At 45.0% G+C, this 25,411-nt stretch overlaps 1 protein-coding gene across 1 annotated transcript in view; it reads left to right on the top strand.

The window, feature by feature from the left end:
- The window catches only part of LOC115128116 (leucine-rich repeat-containing G-protein coupled receptor 6), a 134,941-nt gene extending 115,170 nt beyond the window's left edge, over nucleotides 1–19,771 (top strand). The window contains exons 17-18 of the mRNA XM_065021015.1: nucleotides 2,179–2,259; nucleotides 17,877–19,771. Of these exons, the coding sequence (XP_064877087.1) occupies nucleotides 2,179–2,259; nucleotides 17,877–19,057 (1,262 nt within the window). The 3' untranslated portion in view covers nucleotides 19,058–19,771. The remainder of the gene's footprint in view (nucleotides 1–2,178; nucleotides 2,260–17,876) is intronic.
- Nucleotides 19,772–25,411: the final 5,640 nt, after the last annotated feature.

The following is a 25,411-nucleotide window of genomic DNA, read 5'->3' as shown; positions in this document are numbered from 1 at the left end:
ACACACACACAGCGCACGTACACACACTGTAAGAACGCACACACACACACACACACACACACACAGCACACATACTGTAAGAACACACACACTGGGTTTCGGGGTCAGGGCAGGGTAACAAGCTAATGTTCTGTCTGTGAGTCTGGAACAGATGCTGTTTCGAACATGTCAGAGCCCTACTTAATCATAGATACCTGGCACAGCAGCACACACTCTCCTTTCTCCTATTTATAGACTTCATTACCTTATCTATAGACCATTATTATCTATAGACCATTACCTTATCTATTGACTTCATTATCTTATCTATGGACTCTATTATCTTATGTATCGAGTTCTTTCTCTTATCTATAGACTTCATTACATTATCTATAGACCATTACCTTATCTATTGACTTCATTATCTTATCTGTCGAGTTCTTTCTCTTATCTATAGACCATTACCTTATCTATTGACTTCATTATCTTATCTATCGAGTTCGTTCTCTTATCTATAGACTTCATTACCTTATCTATAGACCATTACCTTATCTATTGACTTCATTATCTTATCTATTGAGTTATTTCTCTTATCTATAGACTTCATTACCTTATCTATTGACTTCATTATCTTATCTATCGAGTTTGTTCTCTTATCTATAGACTTCATTACCTTATCTATAGACCATTACCTTATCTATTGACTTCATTATCTTATCTATTGACTCCGTTATCTTATCCATCGAGTTCTTTCTCTTATCTATAGACTATATTACCTTATCTAATGAATCCGTTATCTTATCTATAGACTTCATTATCTTATCTATAGAGACCATTACCTTATCTATTGACTTCATTATCTTATCTATAGACCATTGACTTCATTATCTTATCTGTAGACTCCGTTGTCTTATCTATCGACTTATTTCTCTTATCTATTGACTTCATTACCTTATCTATAGAATCCACAATCGTATCTATTGACTTCATTATCTTATCTATAGACTCCGTTATCTTATCCATCGAATTCTTTCTCTTATCTATAGACTACATGACCTTATCTGTATAATCAGTTATCTTATCTATAGACTCCATTATCTTATCTATAGAGACCATTACCTTATCTATTGACTTCATTATCTTATATATAGACTCCATTATCTTATCTGTCGACTTCTTTCTCGTATCTATAGTTCCATTTTCTTATATATAGACTCCATTACCTTATCTATAGAATCGATTATCTTGTATATAGACTCCATTATCTTGTCTGTCGACTTATTTCAAGTATATATAGTTCCATTATCTTATATATAGACTCCATTACCTTATATATAGTCCTCATTATCTTATATATAGACTCCATTATCTTATATGTAGACTCTATCTTATCTGTCGACTTCTTTCTCGTATCTATAGTTCCATTTTCTTATATATAGACTCCATTACCTTATCTATAGAATCGATTATCTTGTATATAGACTCCATTATCTTGTCTGTCGACTTATTTCAAGTATATATAGTTCCATTACCTTATATATAGTCCTCATTATCTTATATATAGACTCCATGATCTTATATGTAGACTCTATCTTATCTGTCGACTTCTTTCTCGTGTATATAGTTCCATTATCTTATATATATACTCCATTACCTTATCTATTGACTTCATTATCTTATATATAGACTCCATTGTCTTGTATATAGACACCATTATGTTATCTATAGACTACATTATCTTATACATTGACTCATTATCTTAGCTATAAACTCCATTATCGTAGCTATAAACGTCATTACATTACACATATACTCCATTATCGTATTGGTATACCCCATTATCTTACCTGCAGACTCCATTATCTTATCCATAGACTTCCTTATCTTATACATAGACTCCATTATGTTATATATAGACTCCATTATCTCATCTATAGACACCAATTATCTTACAGATACTCCATTATCATGTGTGCACACTCCAATTATCTTAAATAAAGCATCCATTATCTTATATATACTACATTACTGTATCTATAGACTTCATTATTGTATCTATAGACTCCATTATCTTGTATATACTACATTACCGTATCTATAGACTCCATTATCTTATATATACTACATTACCGTATCTATAGACTCCATTATCTTATATATACTCCATTATCTAACTTGCCAGTTCTGTTGTTTATTCAGATGACCCAGACCTGGAGGATCTGCAGATGGAGATACAGGAATCTAAACTACAGACTAACATCCAGTGCTCACCTGTACCAGGTACACACACCTAATACACCTGTACCAGGTACACACACCTAATACACCTGTACCAGGTACACACACCTAATACACCTGTACCAGGTACACACACCTAATACACCTGTACCAGGTACACACACCTAATACACCTGTACCAGGTACACACACCTAATACACCTGTACCAGGTACACACACCTAATACACCTGTACCATGTACACACACCTAATACACCTGTACCAGGTACACACACCTAATACACCTGTACCAGGTACACACACCTAATACACCTGTACCAGGTACACACACCTAATACACCTGTACCAGGTACACACACCTAATACACCTGTACCAGGTACACACACCTAATACACCTGTACCAGGTACACACACCTAATACACCTAATACACCTGTACCAGGTACACACACCTAATACACCTGTACCAGGTACACACACCTAATACACATGTACCAGGTACACACACCTAATACACCTGTACCAGGTACACACACCTAATACACCTGTACCAGGTACACACACCTAATACACCTGTACCAGGTACACACACCTAATACACCTGTACCAGGTACACACACCTAATACACCTGTACCAGGTACACACACCTAATACACCTGTACCAGGTACACACACCTAATACACCTGTACCAGGTACACACACCTAATACACCTGTACCAGGTACACACACCTAATACACCTGTACCAGGTACACACACCTAATACACCTGTACCAGGTACCACACACCTAATACACCTGTACCAGGTACACACACCTAATACACCTGTACCAGGTACACACACCTAATACACCTGTACCAGGTACACACACACACCAGGTAATACACCTGTACCAGGTACACACACCTAATACACCTGTGTACACACACCAGGTACACACATTAATACACCTGTACCAGGTACACACACCTAATACACCTGTACCAGGTACACACACCTAATACACCTGTACCAGGTACACACACCTAATACACCTGTACCAGGTACACACACCAATACACCTGTACCAGGTACACACACACACCTGTAATACACCTGTACCAGGTACACACACCTAATACACCTGTACCAGGTACACACACCTAATACACCTGTACCAGGTACACACACCTAATACACCTGTACCAGGTACACACACCTAATACACCTGTACCAGGTACACACACCTAATACACCTGTACCAGGTACACCAGGTACACACACCTAATACACCTGTACCAGGTACACACACCTAATACACCTGTACCAGGTACACACACCTAATACACCTGTACCAGGTACACACACCTAATACACCTGTACCAGGTACACACACCTAATACACCTGTACCAGGTACACACCTAATACACCTGTACCAGGTACACACACCTAATACACCTGTACCAGGTACACACACCTAATACACCTGTACCTGTACCAGGTACACACACCTAATACACCTGTACCAGGTACACACACCTAATACACCTGTACCAGGTACACACACCTAATACACCTGTACCAGGTACACACACCTAATACACCTGTACCAGGTACACACACCTAATACACCTGTACCAGGTACACACACCTAATACACCTGTACCAGGTACACACACCTAATACACCTGTACCAGGTACACACACACCTAATACACCTGTACCAGGTACACACACCTAATACACCTGTACCAGGTACACACACCTAATACACCTGTACCAGGTACACACACCTAATACACCTGTACCAGGTACACACACCTAATACACCTGTACCAGGTACACACACCTAATACACCTGTACCAGGTACACACACCTAATACACCTGTACCAGGTACACACACCTAATACACCTGTACCAGGTACACACACCTAATACACCTGTACCAGGTACACACACCTAATACACCTGTACCAGGTACACACACCTAATACACCTGTACCAGGTACACACACCAATACACCTGTACCAGGTACACACACCTAATACACCTGTACCAGGTACACACACCTAATACACCTGTACCAGGTACACACACCTAATACACCTGTACCAGGTACACACACCTAATACACCTGTACCAGGTACACACACCTAATACACCTGTACCAGGTACACACACCTAATACACCTGTACCAGGTACACACACCTAATACACCTGTACCAGGTACACACACCTAATACACCTGTACCAGGTACACACACCTAATACACCTGTACCAGGTACACACACCTAATACACCTGTACCAGGTACACACACCTAATACACCTGTACCAGGTACACACACCTAATACACCTGTACCAGGTACACACACCTAATACACCTGTACCAGGTACACACACCTAATACACCTGTACCAGGTACACACACCTAATACACCTGTACCAGGTACACACACACCTAATACACCTGTACCAGGTACACACACCTAATACACCTGTACCAGGTACACACACCTAATACACCTGTACCAGGTACACACACCTGTACACCAGGTACACACACCTACACACACCTAATACACACACCTACACCTGTACCAGGTACACACACCTAATACACCTGTACCAGGTACACACACCTAATACACCTGTACCAGGTACACACACCTAATACACCTGTACCAGGTACACACACCTAATACACCTGTACCAGGTACACACACCTAATACACCTGTACCAGGTACACACACCTAATACACCTGTACCAGGTACACACACCTAATACACCTGTACCAGGTACACACACCTAATACACCTGTACCAGGTACACACACCTAATACACCTGTACCAGGTACACACACCTAATACACCTGTACCAGGTACACACACCTAATACACCTGTACCAGGTACACACACCTAATACACCTGTACCAGGTACACACACCTAATACACCTGTACCAGGTACACACACCTAATACACCTGTACCAGGTACACACACCTAATACACCTGTACCAGGTACACACACCTAATACACCTGTACCAGGTACACACACCTAATACACCTGTACCAGGTACACACATCTAATACACCTGTACCAGGTACACACACCTAATACACCTGTACCAGGTACACACACCTAATACACCTGTACCAGGTACACACACCTAATACACCTGTACCAGGTACACACACCTAATACACCTGTACCAGGTACACACATCTAATACACCTGTACCATGTACACACACCACTGTTTAATACACCTGTACCAGGTACACACACCTAATACACCTGTACCAGGTACACACAATTAATACACCTGTACCAGGTACACACACCTAATACACCTGTACCAGGTACACACACCTAATACACCTGTACCAGGTACACACACCTAATACACCTGTACCAGGTACACACACCTAATACACCTGTACCAGGTACACACACCTAATACACCTGTACCAGGTACACACAATTAATACACCTGTACCAGGTACACACACCTAATACACCTGTACCAGGTACACACACCTAATACACCTGTACCAGGTACACACACCTAATACACCTGTACCAGGTACACACACCTAATACACCTGTACCAGGTACACACACCTAATACACCTGTACCAGGTACACACACCTAATACACCTGTACCAGGTACACACACCTAATACACCTGTACCAGGTACACACACCTAATACACCTGTACCAGGTACACACATCTAATACACCTGTACCAGGTACACACAATTAATACACCTGTACCAGGTACACACACCTAATACACCTGTACCAGGTACACACATCTAATACACCTGTACCAGGTACACACAATTAATACACCTGTACCAGGTACACACATCTAATACACTTGTACCAGGTACACACAATTAATACACCTGTACCAGGTACACACACCTAATACACCTGGACCAGGTACACACATCTAATACACCTGTACCAGGTACACACAATTAATACACCTGTACCAGGTACACACACCTAATACACATGTACCAGGTACACACACCTAATACACCTGTACCAGGTACACACACCTAATACACCCTTTTTTTAACCTTTATTTTACTAGGCAAGTCAGTTAAGAACAAATTCTTATTTTCAATGATGGCCTAGGAACCGTGGGTTAACTGCCTGTTCAAGGGCAGAACGACAGATTTTGTACCTTGTCAGCTCGGGGATTTGAACTTGCAACCTTTCGGTTACTAGTCCAATGCTCTCTCCACTAGGCTACCCTGCCGCCCCAATTAATACACCTGTACCAGGTACACACACCTAATACACCTGTACCAGGTACACACACCTAATACACATGTACCAGGTACACACAATTAATACACCTGTACCAGGTACACACACCTAATACACCTGTACCAGGTACACACACCTAATACACCTGTACCAGGTACACACACCTAATACACCTGTACCAGGTACACACAATTAATACACCTGTACCAGGTACACACAATTAATACACCTGTACCAGGTACACACACCTAATACACCTGTAACAGGTACACACACCTAATACACCTGTACCAGGTACACACACCTAATACTCCTGTACCAGATACACACACCACTGTTTAATACACCTGTACCAGGTACACACACCACTGTTTAATACACCTGTACCATGTACACACACCTAATACACCTGTACCAGGTACACACACCACTGTTTAATACACCTGTACCATGTACACACACCACGGCTTAACACACCTGTACCATGTACACACACCTAATACACCTGTACCAGGTACACACACCTAATACTCCTGTACCAGATACACACACCTAATACACCTGTACCAGGTACACACACCACTGTTTAATACACCTGTACCAGGTACACACACCACTGTTTAATACACATGTACCAGGTACACACACCACTGTTTAATACACCTGTACCAGGTACACACACCACTGTTTAATACACCTGTACCAGGTACATACACCACTGTTTAATACACCTGTACCAGGTACAGACACCACTGTTTAATACACCTGTACCATGCACACACACCACTGTTTTATACACCTGTACCAGGTACACACACCACTGTTTAATACACCTGTACCAGGTACACACACCACTGTTTAATACACCTGTACCAGGTACACACACCACTGTTTAATACTCCTGGTTATCTCACCATCACAGATGAAATCACACGGACGTTAACCTCATATGCCTTGCTTATACAATCACTTGGGATGGATGTGGTTCAAGTCTTGAATGAGTGTATTGTTAAATACAGTGCATTTAGAAATTGTTCAGACCCCTTGACTTTTTCCACATTTTGTTACGTTACCTGCCTTATTCTAAAATGGATTAAATAAATGTTATCCCTCAACAATCTACACTTAATACCCCATAATGACATCACAATACCCCTTAATGACATCACAATACCCCATAATGACACCACAATACCCCATAATGACATCACAATACCCCATAATGATTGTGATGGGTATTGTGATGTCATTATGGGGTATTGGGATGTCATTATGGGGTATTGTGATGTCATTATGGGGTATTGGGATGTCATTATGGGGTATTGGGATGTCGTTATGGGGTATTGGGATGTCATTATGGGGTATTGGGATGTCATTATGGGGTATTGTGATGTCATTATGGGGTATTGGGATGTCATTATGGGGTATTGTGATGTCATTATGGGGTATTGTGGTGTCATTATGGGGTATTGTGATGTCATTATGGGGTATTGTGATGTCATTATGGGGTATTGGGATGTCATTATGGGGTATTGTGATGTCATTATGGGGTATTGGGATGTCATTATGGGGTATTGTGATGTCATTATGGGGTATTGGGATGTCATTATGGGGTATTGTGATGTCATTATGGGGTATTGTGATGTCATTATGGGGTATTGGGATGTCATTATGGGGTATTGTGATGTCGTTATGGGGTATTGGGATGTCATTATGGGGTATTGTGATGTCATTATGGGGTATTGTGATGTCATTATGGGGTATTGGGATGTCATTATGGGGTATTGTGATGTCATTATGGGGTATTGGGATGTCGTTATGGGTTATTGTGATGTCGTTATGGGGTATTGGGATGTCATTATGGGGTATTGGGATGTCATTATGGGGTATTGGGATGTCATTATGGGGTATTGGGATGTCATTATGGGGTATTGTGATGTCATTATGGGGTATTGTGATGTCATTATGGGGTATTGGGTGTCATTATGGGGTATTGGGATGTCGTTATGGGGTATTGGGATGTCATTATGGGGGTATTGTGGATGTCATTATGGGGTATTGGTGATGTCATTATGGGGTATTGTGATGTCATTATGGGGTATTGTGATGTCATTATGGGGTATTGGGATGTCATTATGGGGTATTGGGATGTCATTATGGGGTATTGGGATGTCATTATGGGGTATTGGGATGTCATTATGGGGTATTGGGATGTCATTATGGGGTATTGGGATGTCATTATGGGGTATTGGGATGTCATTATGGGGTATTGGGATGTCATTATGGGGTATTGTGATGTCATTATGGGGTATTGGGATGTCATTATGGGGTATTGTGATGTCATTATGGGGTATTGGGATGTCATTATGGGGTATTGGGATGTCATTATGGGGTATTGTGATGTCATTATGGGGTATTGTGATGTCATTATGGGGTATTGTGATGTCATTATGGGGTATTGTGATGTCATTATGGGGTACTGTGATGTCATTATGGGGTACTGTGATGTCATTATGGGGTATTGTGATGTCATTATTGGGTATAGTGATGTCGTTATGGGGTATTGTGATGTCGTTATGGGGTATTGTGATGTCATTATGGGGTATTGTGGTGTCGTTATGGGGTATTGTGATGTCGTTATGGGGTATTGTGGTGTCATTATGGGGTATTGTGATGTCGTTATGGGGTATTGTGATGTCATTATGGGGTATTGTGGTGTCATTATGGGGTATTGTGATGTCGTTATGGGGTATTGTGATGTCATTATGGGGTATTGTGGTGTCATTATGGGGTATTGTGATGTCATTATGGGGTATTGTGATGTCATTATGTGGTATTGTGATGTCATTATGGGGTATTGGGATGTCATTATGGGGTATTGTGATGTCGTTATGGGGTATTGGGATGTCATTATGGGGTATTGTGGTGTCATTATGGGGTATTGTGGTGTCATTATGGGGTATTGGGATGTCATTATGGGGTATTGTGGTGTCATTATGGGGTATTGGGATGTCATTATGGGGTATTGTGGTGTCATTATGGGGTATTGTGATGTCATTATGGGGTATTGTGGTGTCATTATGGGGTATTGTGGTGTCATTATGGGGTATTGTGATGTCATTATGGGGTATTGTGGTGTCATTATGGGGTATTGGGATGTCGTTATGGGGTATTGGGATGTCATTATGGGGTATTGGGATGTCATTATGGGGTATTGGGATGTCATTATGGGGTATTGTGATGTCATTATGGGGTATTGTGGTGTCATTATGGGGTATTGGGATGTCGTTATGGGGTATTGGGATGTCATTATGGGGTATTGTGATGTCATTATGGGTCATTGGGATGTGGGGTATTGTGGATGTCATTATGGGGTATTGTGATGTCATTATGGGGTATTGGGATGTCATTATGGGTATTGTGATGTCATTATGGGGTATTGTGATGTCATTATGGGGTATTGTGATGTCATTATGGGGTACTGTGATGTCATTATGGGGTATTGGGATGTCATTATGGGGTATTGTGATGTCATTATTGGGATGTCATTTGGGGTATTGTGATGTCATTATGGGGTATTGTGATGTCATTATGGGGTATTGTGATGTCATTATGGGGTATTGGATGTCATTATGGGGTATTGTGATGTCATTATGGGGTATTGTGATGTCATTATGGGGTATTGGGATGTCATTATGGGGTATTGTGATGTCATTATGGGGTATTGGGATGTCATTATGGGGTATTGTGATGTCATTATGGGGTATTGTGATGTCATTATGGGGTATTGTGATGTCATTATGGGGTATTGTGATGTCATTATGGGGTATTGTGATGTCATTATGGGGTATTGTGATGTCATTATTGTGATGTCATTATGGGGTATTGTGATGTCATTATGGGGTATTGTGATGTCGTTATGGGGTATTGTGATGTCGTTATGGGGTATTGTGATGTCGTTATGGGGTATTGTGATGTCATTATGGGGTATTGGGATGTCATTATGGGGTATTGTGATGTCGTTATGGGGTATTGTGATGTCGTTATGGGGTATTGGGATGTCATTATGGGGTATTGTGATGTCATTATGGGGTATTGTGATGTCATTATGGGGTATTGGGATGTCATTATGGGGTATTGTGATGTCGTTATGGGGTATGGGGTATAGTGATGTCATTATGGGGTATAGTGATGTCATTATGGGGTATAGTGATGTCATTATGGGGTATTGGGATGTCATTATGGGGTATTGTGATGTCATTATGGGGTATAGTGATGTCATTATGGGGTATTGGGATGTCATTATGGGGTATTGTGATGTCATTATGGGGTATTGTGATGTCATTATGGGGTATTGTGATGTCATTATGGGGTATTGTGATGTCATTATGGGGTATTGGGATGTCATTATGGGGTATTGTGATGTCGTTATGGGGTATTGTGATGTCATTATGGGGTATGGTGATGTCATTATGGGGTATGGTGATGTCATTATGGGGTATAGTGATGTCATTATGGGGTATTGTGATGTCATTATGGGGTATTGTGATGTCATTATGGGGTATTGTGATGTATTATGGGGTATTGTGATGTCATTATGGGGTATTGTGATGTCGTTATGGGGTATTGTGATGTCATTATGGGGTATTGGGATGTCATTATGGGGTATTGTGATGTCGTTATGGGGTATTGTGATGTCATTATGGGGTATTGTGATGTCGTTATGGGGTATTGTGATGTCGTTATGGGGTATTGTGATGTCGTTATGGGGTATTGTGATGTCATTATGGGGTATTGGGATGTCATTATGGGGTATTGTGATGTCATGGGGTATGGGATGTCATTATGGGGTATGTGATGTCATTATGGGGGATGTCATTATGGGGTATTGTGATGTCATTATGGGGTATTGATGTCGTTATGGGGTATGTGATGTCATTATGGGGTATAGTGATGTCATTATGGGGTATTGGGATGTCATTATGGGGTATTGTGATGTCATTATGGGGTATGGTGATGTCATTATGGGGTATGGTGATGTCATTATGGGGTATGGTGATGTATTGGGGTATTGTGATGTCATTATGGGGTATTGTGATGTCATTATGGGATGTCATTATGGGGTATTGTGATGTCATTATGGGGGGATGTCATTATGGGGTATTGTGATGTCATTATGGAGTATTGTGATGTCATTATGGGTATTGTGATGTCATTATGGGGTATTGTGGTGTCATTATGGGGTATTGTGATGTCATTATGGGGTATTGTGATGTCATTATGGGGTATTGTGATGTCATTATGGGGTATTGATGTCATTATGGGGTCTGTGATGTCATTATGGGGTATTGTGATGTCATTATGGGGTATTGTGATGTCATTATGGGGTACTGTGATGTCATTATGGGGTATTGTGTCATTATGGGGTATTGGGATGTCATTATGGGGTATTGGGATGTCATTATGGGGTATTGGGATGTCATTATGGGGTATTGTGATGTCGTTATGGGGTATTGTGATGTCGTTATGGGGTATTGTGATGTCATTATGGGGTATTGTGATGTCATTATGGGGTATTGTGATGTCATTATGGGGTATTGGGATGTCATTATGGGGTATTGGGATGTCATTATGGGGTATTGATGTCATTATGGGGTATTGTGATGTCATTATGGGGTATTGTGATGTCATTATGGGGTATTGTGATGTCATTATGGGGTATTGTGATGTCATTATGGGGTATTGTGATGTCATTATGGGGTATTGTGATGTCATTATGGGGTATTGTGATGTCATTATGGGGTATTGTGATGTCATTATGGGGTATTGTGATGTCATTATGGGGTATTGTGATGTCATTATGGGGTATTGTGATGTCATTATGGGGTATTGTGATGTCAGGTGATGTCATTATGGGGTATTGTGATGTCGTTATGGGGATGTGATGTCATTATGGGGTATTGTGATGTCATTATGGGGTATAGTGATGTCATTATGGGGTATGTGATGTCATTATGGGGTATTGTGATGTCATTATGGGGTATGGTGATGTATGGGGTATGTGATGTCATTATGGGGTATGGTGATGTCGTTATGGGGTATTGTGATGTCATTATGGGGTGATTGTGATGTCATTATGGGGTATGGTGGTCATTATGGGGTATAGTGATGTCATTATGGGGGTGATGTCATTATGGGGTATGGTGATGTCGTTATGGGGTATTGTGATGTCATTATGGGGTATGGTGATGTCATTATGGGGTATTGTGATGTCATTATGGGGTATTGTGATGTCATTATGGGGTATTGTGGTGTCATTATGGGGTATTGTGATGTCATTATGGGGTATTGTGATGTATGGGGTATTGTGATGTCATGGGGTATTGTGGATGTCATTATGGGGTATTGTGATGTCATTATGGGGTATTGTGATGTCATTATGGGGTATTGTGATGTCATTATGGGGTACTGTGATGTCATTATGGGGTGATGTCATTATGGGGTATTGGGATGTCATTATGGGGTATTGGGATGTCATTGATGTCATTATGGGGATTGTGTCATTATGGGGTATTGGGATGTCATTATGGGTATTGGGGTATTGGGATGTGGGGTATTGGGATGTCATTATGGGGTATTGGGATGTATGGGGTATTGGGATGTCATTATGGGGTATTGATGTCATTATGGGGTATTGGGATGTCATTATGGGGTATTGTGATGTCATTATGGGGTATTGTCATTATGGGATGTCATTATGGGGTATTGGGATGTCATTATGGGGTATTGGATGTCATTATGGGGTATTGGGATGTCATTATGGGGTATTGTGATGTCATTATGGGGTATTGTGATGTCATTATGGGGTATTGTGATGTCATTATGGGGTACTGTGATGTCATTATGGGGTATTGTGATGTCATTATGGGGTATTGGGTAGTGATGTCATGGGGTATTGTGATGTCATTATGGGGTATTGTGATGTCATTATGGGGTATGTCGTTATGGGGTATTGTGGATGTCATTATGGGGTATTGTGATGTCATTATTATTGGGATGTATTATGGGATTGTGATGTCATTATGGGGTATTGTGGTGTCATTATGGGGTATTGTGATGTCATTATGGGGTATTGTGATGTCATTATGGGGTATTGTGATGTCATTATGGGGTATTGTGATGTCATTATGGGGTATTGGATGGTATTGGGATGTCATTATGGGGTATTGGGATGTCATTATGGGGTATTGTGATGTCGTTATGGGGTATTGGGATGTCATTATGGGGTATTGTGGATGTCATTATGGGGTATATGGGGTATTGGGATGTCATTATGGGGTATTGTGATGTCATTATGGGGGGGTATTGTGATGTCATTATGGGGTATTCATGGGGTATTGATGTCATTATGGGGTATTGTGATGTCATTATGGGGTATTGGGATGTCATTATGGGGTATTGTGATGTCATTATGGGGTATTGTGATGTCATTATGGGGTATTGTGATGTCATTATGGGGTATTGTGATGTCATTATGGGGTATTGTGATGTCATTATGGGGTACTGTGATGTCATTATGGGGTATTGGGATGTCATTATGGGGTATTGTGATGTCATTATGGGGTATTGGGTGATGTCGTTATGGGGTATTGTGATGTCATTATGGGGTATTGTGATGTCGTTATGGGGTATTGGGATGTATGGGGTATTGTGATGTCGTTATGGGGTATTGTGATGTCATTATGGGGTATTGGGATGTCATTATGGGGTATTGTGATGTCGTTATGGGGTATGGGGATGTCATTATGGGGTATAGTGATGTCATTATGGGGTATAGTGATGTCATTATGGGGTATTGTGATGTCATTATGGGGTATTGTGATGTCATTATGGGGTATTGTGATGTCATTATGGGGTATTGTGATGTCGTTATGGGGTATTGTGATGTCGTTATGGGGTATTGTGATGTCATTATGGGGTATTGTGATGTCGTTATGGGGTATTGTGATGTCGTTATGGGGTATTGTGATGTCGTTATGGGGTATTGTGATGTCATTATGGGGTATTGGGATGTCATTATGGGGTATTGTGATGTCGTTATGGGGTATTGTGTGTCGTTATGGGGTATTGTGATGTCGTTATGGGGTATTGTGATGTCGTTATGGGGTATTGTGATGTCATTATGGGGTATTGGGATGTCATTATGGGGTATTGTGATGTCGTTATGGGGTATGGGGATGTCATTATGGGGTATAGTGATGTCATTATGGGGTATAGTGATGTCATTATGGGGTATAGTGATGTCATTATGGGGTATTGGGATGTCATTATGGGGTATTGTGATGTCATTATGGGGTATAGTGATGTCATTATGGGGTATTGGGATGTCATTATGGGGTATTGTGATGTCATTATGGGGTATTGTGATGTCATTATGGGGTATTGTGATGTCATTATGGGGTATTGTGATGTCATTATGGGGTATTGGGATGTCATTATGGGGTATTGTGATGTCGTTATGGGGTATTGTGATGTCATTATGGGGTATGGTGATGTCATTATGGGGTATGGTGATGTCATTATGGGGTATAGTGATGTCATTATGGGGTATTGTGATGTCATTATGGGGTATTGTGATGTCATTATGGGGTATTGTGATGTCATTATGGGGTATTGTGATGTCGTTATGGGGTATTGTGATGTCGTTATGGGGTATTGTGATGTCGTTATGGGGTATTGTGATGTCATTATGGGGTATTGTGATGTCGTTATGGGGATTATGTCGTTATGGGGTATTGTGATGTCGTTATGGGGTATGGATGTATTGGGGTATTGGGATGTCATTATTATTGGGTATTGTGATGTCATTATGGGGTATTGTGATGTCATTATGGGGTATTGTGATGTCATTATGGGGGTGATTATGGGGTATAGTGATGTCATTATGGGGTATAGTGATGTCATATGGGGTATTGGGATGTCATTATGGGGTATTGTGATGTCATTATGGGGTATTGTGATGTCATTATGGGGTATGGTGATGTCATTATGGGGTATGGTGATGTCATTATGGGGTATTGTGATGTCATTATGGGGTATTGTGATGTCATTATGGGGTATTGTGATGTCATTATGGGGTATTGTGATGTCATTATGGGGTATTGGATGGGGTATTGTGATGTCATTATGGGGTATTATGGGGTGATGTCATTATGGGGTATTGTGATGTCATTATGGGGTATTGTGATGTCATTATGGGGTATTGTGGATGTCATTATGGGGTATTGTGATGTACTGTGATGTCATTATGGGGTATTGTGATGTCATTATGGGGTATTGTGGTCATTATGGGGTGATGTCATTATGGGGTATTGTGATGTCATTATGGGGTATTGTGATGTCATTATGGGGTATTGTGATGTCATTATGGGGTATTGTGATGTCATTATGGGGTATTGTGATGTCATTATGGGGGGGTTGTGATGTCATTATGGGGTATGGGATTGGGATGTCATTATGGGTATTGTGATGTCATTATGGGGTATTGTGATGTCATTATGGGGTATTGTGATGTCATTATGGGGTATTGTGATGTCATTATGGGGTATTGTGATGTCATTATGGGGTATTGTGATGTCATTATGGGGTATTGTGATGTCATTATGGGGTATTGTGATGTCATTATGGGGTATTGTGATGTCATTATGGGGTATTGTGATGTCATTATGGGGTATTGTGATGTCATTATGGGGTATTGTGATGTCATTATGGGGTCATTATGGGATGTCATTATGGGGTATGGGGTATAGTGATGTCATTATGTATGGTGGGTATTGGTGATGTCATTATGGGGTATTGGGGATGTCATGTATGGGGGTATATGGGGTATGGTGATGTCATTATGGGGTATTGTGATGTCATTATGGGGTATTGTGATGTCATTATGGGGTATGATGTCGTTATGTGATGTCATGTCATTATGGGGTATGTGATGTCATTATGGGGTATTGTGATGTCATTATTATGTCATTATGGGGTATTGTGATGTCATTATGGGGTATTGTGATGTCATTATGGTATTGTGATGTCATTATGGGGTGTGATGTCATTATGGGGTATTGTGATGTCATTATGGGGTATTGTGATGTCATTATGGGGTATTGTGATGTCATTATGGGGTATTGTGATGTCATTATGGGGTATTGTGATGTTATGGGGTATTGTGATGTCATTATGGGGTATTGTGATGTCATTATGGGGTATTGTGATGTCATTATGGGGTATTGTGATGTCATTATGGGGTATTGTGATGTCATTATGGGGTATTGGGATGTCATTATATTGGGATGTCATTATGGGGTATTGGGATGTCATTATTATGTCATTATGGGGTATTGTGATGTCATTATGTGGTATTGTGATGTCATTATGGGGTATTGTGATGTCATTATGGGGTATTGTGATGTCGTTATGGGGTATTGTGATGTCATTATGGGGTATTGTGATGTCATTATGGGGTATTGTGATGTCGTTATGGGGTATTGTGATGTCATTATGGGGTATTGTGATGTCATTATGGGGTATGGTCATTATGGGGATGTCGTTATGGGGTATTGTGATGTCATTATGGGGTAAGGTGATGTCATTATGGGGTATTGTGATGTCGTTATGGGGTATTGTGATGTCATTATGGGGTATGGAGATGTCATTATGGGGTATAGTGATGTCATTATGGGGTATGGTGATGTCGTTATGGGGTATTGTGATGTCATTATGGGGTATGGTGATGTCATTATGGGGTATAGTGATGTCATTATGGGGTATGGTGATGTCATTATGGGGTATGGTGATGTCATTATGGGGTATGGTGATGTCATTATGGGGTATAGTGATGTCATTATGGGGTATGGTGATGTCATTATGGGGTATGGTGATGTCATTATGGGGTATGGTGATGTCGTTATTGGGTATTGTGATGTCATTATTGGGTATTGTGATGTCGTTATGGGGTATTGTGATGTCATTATGGGGTATGGTGATGTCATTATTGGGTATTGTGATGTCGTTATGGGGTATTGTGATGTCATTATGGGGTATTGTGATGTCGTTATGGGGTATTGTGATGTCATTATGGGGTATTGTGATGTCATTGTGGGGTATTGTGATGTCATTGTGGGGTATTGTGATGTCATTGTGGGGTATTGTGATGTCATTATGGGGTATTGTAATGTCATTATGGGGTATTGTGTGTAGATTGATGAGGGGGAAAAACTATTTAATTTTTTTTAGAATAAGACTGTAACCTAATGTGTAAAAAGTCAAGAGGTCTGAATACTTTCCTAATGCATATTGTTAAACGTATGTCTGTCTCGCCCGCCTAGGTCTGTTCCGGCCATGTGACTCCCTGCTAGGCAGCTGGTTGGTCCGTGTGGGTCTGTGGTGCGTCTCCATCGTGTCTCTACTTGGGAACTCTCTCTTGCTGCTGTCGCTCTTCGGTTCGGCGGGCTATCTCTCCCCGTTGCGGTTCACCACCGCCTGCATGGCCGCTGCCAACCTCCTGACCGGCGTATGCACATGCACGCTCGCCCTCGTGGACGCCCTCACGCTGGGAGAATTTGGTCGCCACGGCGCCCGCTGGGAGTCGGGTCCCGGTTGCCAGGTGACGGGGTGGGTGTGGGTGTTTGCGTCCGAGGCGAGCGTGCTGCTGTTGACCCTGGCGGCCGTGCAGTGTGGCATGAGCGTGACGTGCGCACGGGCCTACGGAAAGGCGCCCTCACACGGGAGCGTCCGTACGTGCGCGTTCTTCTGCCTCACCCTCTCTCTCACCCTGGCATCCCTCCCTCTGGTCAATGTGGGGGAGTACGGTTCCACCCCTCTCTGCCTGCCCTCCCCCTTGCATCCCCCCTCCTCCCATCCACCCTCCTCTCTAGGCTTCCCTCTCTCTCTGATCATGATGAATACACTGTGTCTGCTGATAGTGACAGTCTCCTACATCCGTCTGTACTGGGAGCTGCTGAGAAGAGAGTGCGAGGGGCTGTGGGACTGTAGCATGATCAAACACATCACCTGGTTGATCTTCATCAACGGTCTCCTCTTCATCCCAGTGGCCTTCCTGTCTCTCTGCTCCCTGCTGGGGCTGCTTTCTCTGGGGGAGGAGGTGCTGAAGTCTGTCCTGCTCCTTCTACAACCCCTCCCCTCCTGCCTCAACCCACTCCTCTTCCTCCTATTCACCCGAGACCACACCCACTTCTTGTTCTGGCCACATCCCAAGGCACGCCCCCAGTTATACCGGGACCGCACGCTTGAAGACTCGCTGGTCTCTGTGGACACAGAGAAGAGCTTGTGTTCTGATTTGTCGACGCAGGTGTCACTCGCCGAGGCTGACGCCCTCTACGGTGGAAGCCCCGCCCTCCAACCCCGGATGGATCCAATCAGATTATCCCACTGCTCTTCTTCCTCCTCCTCCTCGGTTCCTCTGATCCCGTGTCAGACACCTTCCCCCAGCCTGAGAGAAAGAGAGAGGGAAAGAGATATGGAGAGCGAGAGGGAGGCAGAGTGGTAAGGTATGAACCACTAAACTACAATGGGACACAATCTCAGTTGTCAAGCACTGCTGGCTGGGACCCTACGAGACATTATAAACCAACACATTCCCTACTGCCTCCCTCCTCTCTCCTTCCCTCCCTCTCTCTCCTTCCCTCCCTCTCTTTCCTCCCTCCTTCCTTCCCTCACTCTCTCTCTCCATCCCTCCTTCCTTCCCTTCCTCTCCATCCCTCCTTCCTTCCCTTCCTCTCCTTCCCTCCCTCCTCTCTCCTTCCCTCCCTCTCTCCTTCCTCTCTCCTTCCCTCCTCTCTCCTTCCTTCCCTCCCTCTCCTTCCTTCCCTCCCTCTCCTTCCCTCCCTCCTCTCTCCCTCCCTCCTCTCTCCTTCCCTCCTCTCTCCTTCCCTCCCTCTCTCTCTCTCCCTCTCTCTCCTCCCTCCCTCTCTTTTCCCTCTCTCTCTATCCATCCCTCACTCATAAGGGGACCATTACAGAAGACCAGCAGCAGGGGGCTTTTGAAAGTGCATCAGTCCTGGAGAAAGCATCATCATTAGTGTCAGCATCCCTCCACACAGAGACATCCTACAACAGTATTGAAGAGTCTACTACTAAGTATATCACTAAGGCCTCAATTCAATCCAATCTGCATTAAGGTATTTTCACAGTAGCTCTTTTTCCAAAGATCAAATGAACTCACAGACTGGTCTTGGGTACTGTATAAAACCTACAACTCCTAGCAGGGTGACCAGACTGGTCTTGGGTACTGTATAAAACCTACAACTCCTAGCAGGGTAACCTGGGAGGGATCTGTTCAGCGAGGGGACAGGGGACGGGGATTATCTAGAGGTTCTGGTGTACAGTAGACTAGCCAGCTGGGATCTGTTCAGCGAGGGGACGGGGATTATCTAGAGGTTCTGGTGTACAGTAGACTAGCCAGCTGGGATCTGTTCAGCGAGGGGACAGGGATTATCTAGAGGTTCTGGTGTACAGTAGACTAGCCAGCTGGGATCTGTTCAGCGAGGGGACGGGGATTATCTAGAGGTTCTGGTGTACAGTAGACTAGCCAGCTGGGATCTGTTCAGCGAGGGGACGGGGATTATCTAGAGGTTCTGGTGTACAGTAGACTAGCCAGCTGGGATCTGTTCAGCGAGGGGACGGGGATTATCTAGAGGTTCTGGTGTACAGTAGACTAGCCAGCTGGGATCTGTTCAGTGAGGGGACAGGGTACGGGGATTATCTAGAGGTTCTGGTGTACAGTAGACTAGCCAGCTGGGATCTGTTCAGCGAGGGGACAGGGGACGGGGATTATCTAGAGGTTCTGGTGTACAGTAGACTAGCCAGCTGGGATCTGTTCAGCGAGGGGACAGGGATTATCTAGAGGTTCTGGTGTACAGTAGACTAGCCAGCTGGGATCTGTTCAGCGAGGGGACGGGGATTATCTAGAGGTTCTGGTGTACAGTAGACTAGCCAGCTGGGATCTGTTCAGCGAGGGGACGGGGATTATCTAGAGGTTCTGGTGTACAGTAGACTAGCCAGCTGGGGTCTGTTCAGCGAGGCTGCAGATGGAAATGCATTCATGACGTCCTGTCTGTTCTACACCATATATATCTCTAAGTATGTTGTTTTGTAACGTTCCACCCTGCTGAACAGAGACGTTGTTTTGTAACGTTCCACCCTGCTGAACAGAGACGTTGTTTTGTAACGTTCCACCCTGCTGAACAGAGACGTTGTTTTGTAACGTTCCACCCTGCTGAACAGAGACGTTGTTTTGTAACGTTCCCTGCTGAACAGAGACGTTGTTTTGTAACGTTCCACCCTGCTGAACAGAGACGTTGTTTTGTAACGTTCCACCCTGCTGAACAGAGACCAGGTGATGATGTAAATACAATGTAACTACCTCTGAACTAGTATGTTATTGTTCCTATGGACGGGTTGCCTGAAGTCACGAAAATGATGCAGAGGCCTTACAGTACAGGACACAACAGGTGTATAACAGCACATTATTCAACTGATAGAGTCTGATAGAGAGGCATCTAGGTCAGGTGACAAGAAGCTGAATGTCATTTGTCTGATAGAGAGACATCTAGGTCAGATGACAAGAAGCTGAATGTCGTTTGTCTGATAGAGAAACATCTAGGTCAGGTGACAAGAAGCTGAATGTCGCTTGTCTGATAGAGAGACATCTAGAACTGACCTCAAGTTGATGCTACAATTCACTAGCTAACTAACAACTGTAACAATATATTTGAAACAAGTACTCATTCTACACATGTATGTGTTCACTAAACATCGGAGACGAAATAGTTAACATGTGTCAGTCTAAGTCAGTTTGGCCCCATAGTTCCACCCTGTCAGTTTGGCCCCATAGTTCCACCCTGTCAGTTTGGCCCCATAGTTCCACCCTGTCAGTTTGGCCCCATAGTTCCACCCTGTCAGTTTGGCCCCATAGTTCCACCCTGTCAGCTTGGCCCCACAGTTCCACCCTGTCAGTTTGGCCCCACAGTTCCACCCTGTCAGTTTGGCCCCACAGTTCCACCCTGTCAGTTTGGCCCCACAGTTCCACCCTGTCAGTTTGGCCCCACAGTTCCACCCTGTCAGTTTGGCCCCACAGTTCCACCCTGTCAGTTTGGCCCCACAGTTCCACCCTGTCAGTTTGGCCCCATAGTTCCACCCTGTCAGTTTGGCCCCATAGTTCCACCCTGTCAGTTCGGCCTCATAGTTCCACCCTGTCAGTTTGGCCCCATAGTTCCACCCTGTCAGTTTGGCCCCATAGTTCCACCCCACAGTTCCACCCTGTCAGTTTGGCCCCATAGTTCCACCCTGTCAGTTTGGCCCCATAGTTCCACCCTGTCAGTTTGGCCCCATAGTTCCACCCTGTCAGTTTGGCCCCATAGTTCCACCCTGTCAGTTTGGCCCCATAGTTCCACCCTGTCAGCTTGGCCCCACAGTTTGGCCCCACAGTTCCACCCTGTCAGTTTGGCCCCACAGTTCCACCCTGTCAGTTTGGCCCCACAGTTCCACCCTGTCAGTTTGGCCCCACAGTTCCACCCTGTCAGTTTGGCCCCATAGTTCCACCCTGTCAGTTTGGCCCCATAGTTCCACCCTGTCAGTTCGGCCTCATAGTTCCACCCTGTCAGTTTGGCCCCATAGTTCCACCCTGTCAGTTTGGCCCCATAGTTCCACCACAGTTCCACCCTGTCAGTTTGGCCCATAGTTCCACCCTGTCAGTTTGGCCCCATAGTTCCACCCTGTCAGTTTGGCCCCATAGTTCCACCCTGTCAGTTTGGCCCCATAGTTCCACCCTGTCAGCTTGGCCCCATAGTTCCACCCTGTCAGTTTGGCCCCACAGTTCCACCCTGTCAGTTTGGCCCCACAGTTCCACCCTGTCAGTTTGGCCCCACAGTTCCACCCTGTCAGTTTGGCCCCATAGTTCCACCCTGTCAGTTTGGCCCCATAGTTCCACCCTGTCAGTTCGGCCCCACAGTTCCACCCTGTCAGTTTGGCCCCACAGTTCCACCCTGTCAGTTTGGCCCCACAGTTCCACCCTGTCAGTTTGGCCCCACAGTTCCACCCTGTCAGTTTGGCCCCATAGTTCCACCCTGTCAGTTTGGCCCCATAGTTCCACCCTGTCAGTTCGGCCTCATAGTTCCACCCTGTCAGTTTGGCCCCATAGTTCCACCCTGTCAGTTCGGCCTCATAGTTCCACCCTGTCAGTTTGGCCCCATAGTTCCACCCTGTCAGTTTGGCCCCATAGTTCCACCCTGTCAGTTTGGCCCCATAGTTCCACCCTGTCAGCTTGGCCCCACAGTTTGGCCCCACAGTTCCACCCTGTCAGTTTGGCCCCACAGTTCCACCCTGTCAGTTTGGCCCCACAGTTCCACCCTGTCAGTTTGGCCCCACAGTTCCACCCTGTCAGTTTGGCCCCATAGTTCCACCCTGTCAGTTTGGCCCCATAGTTCCACCCTGTCAGTTCGGCCTCATAGTTCCACCCTGTCAGTTTGGCCCCATAGTTCCACCCTGTCAGTTTGGCCCCATAGTTCCACCCCACAGTTCCACCCTGTCAGTTTGGCCCCATAGTTCCACCCTGTCAGTTTGGCCCCATAGTTCCACCCTGTCAGTTTGGCCCCATAGTTCCACCCTGTCAGTTTGGCCCCATAGTTCCACCCTGTCAGCTTGGCCCCATAGTTCCACCCTGTCAGTTTGGCCCCACAGTTCCACCCTGTCAGTTTGGCCCCATAGTTCCACCCTGTCAGTTTGGCCCCATAGTTCCACCCTGTCAGTTTGGCCCCATAATTCCACCCTGTCAGTTTGGCCCCATAGTTCCACCCTGTCAGTTTGGCCCCATAGTTCCAACCCTGTCAGTTCGGCCCCATAGTTCCACCCTGTCAGTTCGGCCCCATAGTTCCACCCTGTCAGTTCGGCCCCATAGTTCCAACCCTGTCAGTTTGGCCCCATAGTTCCAACCCTGTCAGTTTGGCCCCATAGTTCCACCCTGTCAGTTTGGCCCCATAGTTCCACCCTGTCAGTTTGGCCCCATAGTTCCACCCTGTCAGTTCGGCCCCATAGTTCCAACCTGTCAGTTTGGCCCCACAGTTCCACCCTGTCAGTTTGGCCCCATAGTTCCACCCTGTCAGTTTGGCCCCACAGTTCCACCCTGTCAGTTTGGCCCCATAGTTCCACCCTGTCAGTTTGGCCCCATAGTTCCACCCTGTCAGTTTGGACCCACAGTTCCACCCTGTCAGTTTGGCCCCATAGTTCCACCCTGTCAGTTCGGCCCCATAGTTCCACCCTGTCAGTTTGGCCCCATAGTTCCACCCTGTCAGTTTGGCCCCATAGTTCCACCCTGTCAGTTTGGCCCCACAGTTCCACCCTGTCAGTTTGGCCCCACAGTTCCACCCTGTCAGTTTGGCCCCACAGTTCCACCCTGTCAGTTTGGCCCCATAGTTCCACCCTGTCAGTTTTGCCCCACAGTTCCACCCTGTCAGTTTGGCCCCACAGTTCCACCCTGTCAGTTTGGCCCCACAGTTCCACCCTGTCAGTTTGGCCCCATAGTTCCACCCTGTCAGTTTGGCCCCACAGTTCCACCCTGTCAGTTTGGCCCCATAGTTCCACCCTGTCAGTTTGGCCCCATAGTTCCACCCTGTCAGTTCGGCCTCATAGTTCCACCCTGTCAGTTCGGCCTCATAGTTCCACCCTGTCAGTTCGGCCCCATAGTTCCACCCTGTCAGTTCGGCCCCATAGCTCCACCCTGTCAGTTTGGCCCCATAGTTCCAACCCTGTCAGTTTGGCCCCATAGTTCCACCCTGTCAGTTTGGCCCCATAGTTCCACCCTGTCAGTTTGGCCCCATAGTTCCACCCTGTCAGTTTGGCCCCATAATTCCACCCTGTCAGTTTGGCCCCATAGTTCCACCCTGTCAGTTTGGCCCCATAGTTCCACCCTGTCAGTTTGGCTCCACAGTTCCACCCTGTCAGTTTGGCCCCACAGTTCCACCCTGTCAGTTTGGCCCCACAGTTCCACCCTGTCAGTTTGGCCCCACAGTTCCACCCTGTCAGTTTGGCCCCACAGTTCCACCCTGTCAGTTTGGCCCCATAGTTCCACCCTGTCAGTTTGGCTCCATAGTTCCACCCTGTCAGTTTGGCCCCATAGTTCCACCCTGTCAGTTTGGCCCCATAGTTCCACCCTGTCAGTTTGGCCCCATAGTTCCACCCTGTCAGTTTGGCCCCATAGTTCCACCCTGTCAGTTTGGCCCCATAGTTCCACCCTGTCAGTTTGGCCCCATAGTTCCACCCTGTCAGTTCGGCCCCATAGTTCCACCCTGTCAGTTCGGCCCCATAGTTCCACCCTGTCAGCTCGGCCCCATAGTTCCACCCTGTCAGTTTGGCCCCATAGTTCCACCCTGTCAGTTTGGCCCCATAGTTCCACCCTGTCAGTTTGGCCCCACCCTGTCAGTTTCCACCCTGTCAGTTTGGCCCCATAGTTCCACCCTGTCAGTTTGGCCCCATAGTTCCACCCTGTCAGTTTGGCCCCACAGTTCCACCCTGTCAGTTTGGCCCCACAGTTTCAGTTTGGCCCCACAGTTCCACCCTGTCAGTTTGGCCCCATAGTTCCACCCTGTCAGTTTGGCCCCATAGTTCCACCCTGTCAGTTTGGCCCCATAGTTCCACCCTGTCAGCTTGGCCCCATAGTTCCACCCTGTCAGTTTGGCCCCATAGTTCCACCCTGTCAGTTTGGCCCCATAGTTCCACCCTGTCAGTTTGGCCCCATAGTTCCACCCTGTCAGTTTGGCCCCATAGTTCCACCCTGTCAGTTTGGCTCCATAGTTCCACCCTGTCAGTTTGGCTCCATAGTTCCACCCTGTCAGTTTGGCCCCATAGT

This window comes from Oncorhynchus nerka, linkage group LG7 (genome assembly GCF_034236695.1).
Source record: "Oncorhynchus nerka isolate Pitt River linkage group LG7, Oner_Uvic_2.0, whole genome shotgun sequence".
NCBI lineage: Eukaryota > Metazoa > Chordata > Actinopteri > Salmoniformes > Salmonidae > Oncorhynchus > Oncorhynchus nerka.
The sequence above is the reverse complement of the archived record's forward strand: the minus strand, read 5'-3'. Positions and strand labels throughout refer to the sequence as shown.